This window comes from Bidens hawaiensis, unplaced genomic scaffold (genome assembly GCF_021521415.1).
Source record: "Bidens hawaiensis isolate Kalapana, Puna unplaced genomic scaffold, B.hawaiensis_p1.1 tig00003506_1, whole genome shotgun sequence".
In the NCBI taxonomy this organism is placed as follows: Eukaryota; Viridiplantae; Streptophyta; class Magnoliopsida; order Asterales; family Asteraceae; genus Bidens; species Bidens hawaiensis.
Genome location: NW_027491197.1, coordinates 2,555,176 through 2,561,103, shown reverse-complemented (window position 1 = coordinate 2,561,103; position 5,928 = coordinate 2,555,176). Strand labels below are relative to the sequence as shown.

Below are 5,928 nucleotides of genomic sequence, written 5' to 3'. Positions count from 1 at the left end.
TAGTTTAGTTGGGAAACTCTTGTCGCATAATATACTTGTGGCTGCCTTCCATCTACACCATCCTACCTGAACTCGATGTGTCACATCACTGTCTAATTCCCCATCGCTCTGAACGAATGATCCTAGATACTTAAACTTCGTTACCTGTGGAATTAATTTTACAATTTCTTAATTGGTATTAGTCAGTTATGTTCGTTACGGTGCCAACATGACACAAGCATACGCTAAAGGTACCTAATAAAGATACCAAAAACAACAAAAAAAAATCTTAATTGGAACGCCCGTCATAGCGTAAACACCACATGGAATTAATCACTCCAACACTTGTTTTTTTTTTCTTTTCGAGTTCAAAGCTTATTTCGTTTTCTTTTAATTTTATTTAACATTTCTTTATGTGGAAAAAGTATAATTTTGAAAAGAGATGCATGCAATGGAATGAGATTGTTAAAGACAATGCAAAAATCATGTCTTTAACTGTCTTCTCAAGTTTAATTTAAGGAGAAAAATGAAATGACCCCCCCCCCCCCCCCCCCGAAAGAATAGAAGAGAAAATGAGATTGAGATGAGTCTGGGCTAAATTTCATATGTCCGAATTCGAAAGAAACGAAAAGAAAAAGAAGCGAAATGAGAGGAAATGAAAGAAAGTCTTTCACTCTTTAAGTAAACTCGGTAACAGAGCGTTATACTCGTCTAGGAATAGGACCTCATGTTTCCGCAGGGTGGAATTTCGTGTAACCTTTTATATTTTTGTGCAAATTTAGTTGTTGGAAAAACATTGGTTTAAACTTTAATCAATCTTAATGGTTTTTAAAAGTGACTAAATTTGTCTAATCTAAGATGAAAAAAGATTAGTATATCATGTACGTAGGGATAAGCAAATGGTACCGAATACTTTCGGTACCAATTCACTACCCGCCTTGTAAGGTTTTGCGATCGCTATTGAACCGGTATTATACCAAGCATTTTCGCTACCAATACCGTCACCCATATTTCTTGACAATTTTTTATATCAATACCGAACCCCACCCCAATTAATTCCACTTGTGGAAAAAACACCAACGACTAGGAGTATCCGGTCATTCACGGCATAACTTTAATTATTGTCTTATATATTGACCATAGTCAATACGCAATGGCTATAAATCGACCCAACCAGTTAACTATATTCACATGCCACCATTAAACATGTTCATCCCCGTTAGAACACTCCTCCTTACTTTTACAATATTATATTTAACCAATGTTACCAATATCACCTTAGCTCAACCGGATTTTAGATACTATGTTTGTGGAGACACGGGCAATTACACCACAAACAGTCCATACCAAAGAAACCTCAAAACCACCTTATCCAGCCTCCACACCACCAACTCCGGCTTCGGTTTCTTCAACCTCTCCATTGGCCAGGGCGGCGACAGAGTCCACTCCGCCGCCCTATGCCAGGGAGACATGGAGCCGGAGTTGTGCATGAGTTGTCTAAATGACTCCACCATCATGTTGCCAAAAGTATGTCCTAACCAAAAGCAAGCAGTAGGATACTACGGCAGGTGTTTGTTGAAATACTCCAACGCGGATGTTTTAGGGAATATTAACATGGAGGGTACTGGGATTGTGGTGAACACGAATAGCGCATGGGACCGGGATCGGTTCATGGGGGCTCTTGACGTGTTGATGAACAAGTTGAAGATAGATGCGGCTGCTGGCGACTCGTTGCTGAAGTTTGCCACTGGGAACACGACAGGGTCGGATTTTGTAACGATTTATGGGCTTGTGCAGTGTACTCCAGACTTATCTGGGGCGCAGTGTCGCGAGTGCGTGGAGAATGCGTATGATAAGTATGTGAGTAGTGGGTTAAGTGGGAGAATCGGTGGCACGTGTTTTCTACCGATGTGTAGATATAGTTACGACACTCATCGTTTTTATAACGGGAGTACTATGGTCATCCCTTTGCAAGCAACTCCACCGGGTTTATCACTACCAACACCCCACCCGGGTATGGGAATATATTCATGTTTATATAAAATCATTTCTAATTTAGCTTATATATGAACTAACTAGAATAGTAGTTATAAAGACTATAACTGAAATCTAGGTTATAACTAATTGTGGTTGAGTTATCTATCAAATTGTTACAAAAAAAAAAAAATAAAAAGATCAGGGTTAAAATTGACTATGGTCAAGTCATCTACCAAAGTCTACCACTAATTATGGATGGACTAATACCAGCTATATATTAATTAGTTTGTGATAACTTGTATATTATCATACATAACTCAGTTTTAAATAAAATTTACATTAACATGTGGATAATATAAACATGTTGGGACGTATATTTAAAATTTTATAATACAACATATTTTAGAGTAATAACGAAAAATATAATTAGCTCACAACTTAAAATCTGGTTGGTAATATTTTTTTTAAGAAGAAGAAATAAATGGAAAAATATTAATTCAACTTAATATTAGGAGGGGACCATATTTTGACTATAAGCGTGTTTCGGATTGAGTTTGAAAAATGATTATTGACTTATTGGTTTTTTCAAAAATCCATTTTGAAAAGTCAGAATTTGGGACTTTTGAAAACTGTTGTTAATTCTTTTAAAAACCTAAAATAAAAAAGAATTTTATAATTGCCAAACACATTTTTAACTTATTGGCTTTTTAAAAATACCAATAAGCATTTTTAAATTTAATCCCAGGCATACTCTATACAATGTCAAGCACTTCTAACTTTGATTTGACACAGTGGACTGTATATAACCCCCACATAACATTTTACTATATATGCTTGTACACACAAAGTTATAACCTTTTGTTTTAAGAACAAGGTTTATTTCACAAGTGAATAAGTGATTTACTATCGTTATTATTTTGTTATTTAGATTTAGACTTAACATTAAAACAAGAAATATCTGAGAACGTTTTTCTCCATTTTGCAGCTAAAAGTTCGAATGTGACACGATTAGTGATAAAAGTAACTGTTATTATGACAATCAGTGTCATAATAATTGCATTAATATATGTCGTCTTAAGAATGAGGAGGAAGAAAGAACAAAAGCATGTTCCACCAATAAATATTGAGAGTAAGATCTTGCATTATAAGTTAGTGACGAGTAGAGTTATGCCATCCTTAATAACCTCTCTCTTACACACAGATGAAACAACGGATATTGACAACGTTGAATCTTTAAAATACAACTTTAATGTAGTGAGAACAGCAACAAATAATTTCTCTGAATATAATAAACTCGGACAAGGTGGATTTGGAGCTGTTTACAAGGTATACACAAATTGATATTGTTGGTAATTATGTTCCAAAGTGAGGATCTTGATATTACGTAGTCGTTTATATACACTATATATTCTATGCTATTTAGGGTATGCTTGGAGACGGGCGTGAAATAGCTGTAAAAAGGTTAGCAAAAGATTCTGGGCAGGGTGAAGTGGAATTCAAGAATGAGGTTTTGTTGGTTGCGAAACTTCAACATCGTAATTTGGTTAGGTTGCTTGGTTTTAGCTTAGAAGGAAGTGAACGACTTCTCATCTATGAGTTCTTGCCAAATGGAAGTCTTGATCAATTTATATTTAGTAAGTTCTCAAAAAAGAGCAATTTTTACGCCACATATTGTGCTAAATTACATATAACAACTAGATACAAATACAAGAATTATTGTTATATTTTTAAAGATATCTTAATTCTTGTTATAACAATACATCACTAAGGAGACTAAACTTAGCAACATTTATGAGGTGCCAAATAATGTTTTTATTGTACTGAATATTGAAATTGATACGTATATACTTCTTAACTGATGGTGGTTGTAGACTCGACTAAACGTTCACTTCTGGATTGGCAAAAACGATACAAGATCATCAAAGGAGTTGCAAAGGGACTTCTCTACCTCCATGAGGACTCTCGTCTAATGATAATTCACCGTGATATGAAAGCTAGTAATGTTTTGTTAGATACAGAAATGAACCCTAAGATTGCAGATTTTGGAATGGCAAGATTGTTTAATCAAGAGGAAACTCAATGTCAAGCAAGTAGAATTGTTGGAACTTAGTAAGTACACTTTCTCCCTTCAAGTTAAATATTCAGACCCACGGAAACTTAATTTGTTAAATCATTTGAATAGTCATTTTGACGAGTTTATATACCCAAATAGTTATTGACAATTTTAAAGTTCATCAATTTGACAGTTATAAATTTTAAATAAAAGAAACCCTCGTCAATACTAGACACATGAACACTTTTATTCGCAAGACTTGGCTACTTTTGCACCAACTAGACATTGACACAAAATTCTACTTCTTATGCGTAAATTAGACTGATAACCAATAACACAAAAATATATGCCACGCTCGACACAAAACTCACCAGGATATGTGCTAATAACGTAACCTCACGTGGTGTATTTTTAGTTGGATGTAATTACCTGTAATGGTCATGTTGATTAACAAAAAACTAGAAAGGAAAAAAGAAAAGTCAATGACTATTTTGGTCATATGTTTAGTCAAAATGGTTGTTCTCATAATTTCGTTTGTTTTATTTTTGTCTGAAGTATGCGCTGACACTTTGCTGATCAACTTTCTCATGTAGCGGTTATATGGCACCAGAATATGTCATGCATGGCAATTTTTCAGTAAAATCAGATGTATTCAGTTTTGGAGTGTTAGTATTGGAGATGATAACAGGACAAAAGAACCAATGTTTTCAAAATGGAGAGATGGAAGAATATCTTCTTGGCTTTGTAAGTTTCCACCATGTCACTATTAAGGCTATGTGTAGTGAATGGGCTACAAAATTGGGTGACTTGTGTCATGTGACGCCAGTCAACAAATGATATGTTTTTGTTTTAGGGGTGTAATGGTATTGTAGCCTCATATATATATATATATATCACACTTAAACTATATAATAAAACAAATAAGCAGGCAACAAATAACACTCCCCCCCAACCCTAATCACCCCTATTCATGCGTGGGTTGGGAGGGGGGGGAGGGGTTTCCATTTTGTAGCCCCCATCGCCCCTAAATATCGCCCCATTACGCACACTCTAATTAATCATATAATCATACTTTTTTTTAATATAAATTAGTATTCTTTAGATGGTTTTTTCCTGTGCTACAATAATTCCATCATGAAAATCAAAGTTGAAAATCTTTTTTAGGCATGGAAAAGTTTGCAGAATGGGACAATCACAAATATAATAGATCCCATATTGAAGGCAGGATTAGGTTCATTGGACGACATTAGTAAAAGCATTCACATTGGATTATTATGTGTTCAAGAAAATGTTAGTGATAGACCAACAATGTCAACGGTTGTTCTAATGCTTAATAGCAACTCTCTCTCACTTCCAATACCATCAGAGCCTGCATTCTTCGTGAATAGTAACACTAATCACGGGTTTAATTCATTCTCAACATGCACCACTCATTCAGAAGATCATACAATATCAAAACCAACACCATCCAAATATTCGGTTAATGATGTTTCGATATCCGATGTAGTTCCTCGATAAATTTAAAGATTAGGGGGACGTAATATATGTGCTTGCTATAAAAGGTTTGTATAATTTTACTGCTAGTTAGACAATAAAATGTAATATGACATTTTATAGTACGTATTTTTGTTAAAGTTTGTATAAGCAATTAAGTTAAATTATTGCACTTTACACTTAATACAATTAAATTAATTTATAACCGAAGGACGTGTGTGTCAATGATATTAAGGTGTGTAACAGAAACAGATACTATAACTTGTATTGGAGCACAACGCAAAAAAACAAAATTGTACAACGGCCAGGTCTTTCATTCGTTTTCATTTTACCTATAAAGCATCACCAATTCACTAAGCAGTGAATAATCAAATCACTAGTTCACTAGATAAACAAAAAGAATCTACAAAATTTTAATGGAAATT

The 5,928-nt window shown here is 34.4% G+C and overlaps 1 protein-coding gene across 1 annotated transcript; it reads left to right on the top strand.

The window, feature by feature from the left end:
- Positions 1 to 1,057: 1,057 nt before the first annotated feature.
- On the top strand, positions 1,058 to 5,665 carry LOC143623593 (cysteine-rich receptor-like protein kinase 15). Its single transcript, XM_077094456.1, has 7 exons — positions 1,058 to 1,993; positions 2,942 to 3,085; positions 3,158 to 3,282; positions 3,380 to 3,590; positions 3,828 to 4,065; positions 4,603 to 4,753; positions 5,174 to 5,665. The coding sequence occupies exons 1-7, from the start codon at positions 1,171 to 1,173 to the stop codon at positions 5,525 to 5,527; spliced, it is 2,046 nt and encodes a 681-aa protein (XP_076950571.1). The 5' UTR covers positions 1,058 to 1,170; the 3' UTR covers positions 5,528 to 5,665.
- The last annotated feature ends 263 nt before the right edge of the window (positions 5,666 to 5,928 follow it).

Bases quoted from the DNA above. Each gene is read 5' to 3' on its own strand.
- LOC143623593 (XM_077094456.1), top strand. From the start codon at position 1,171: ATGCCACCATTAAACATGTTCATCCCCGTTAGAACACTCCTCCTTACT. The intron at 3,086-3,157 runs GTAAGATCTTGC...TCTTACACACAG, and splicing joins TCCACCAATAAATATTGAGA to ATGAAACAACGGATATTGAC. The intron at 3,591-3,827 runs GTAAGTTCTCAA...TGGTGGTTGTAG, and splicing joins TCTTGATCAATTTATATTTA to ACTCGACTAAACGTTCACTT.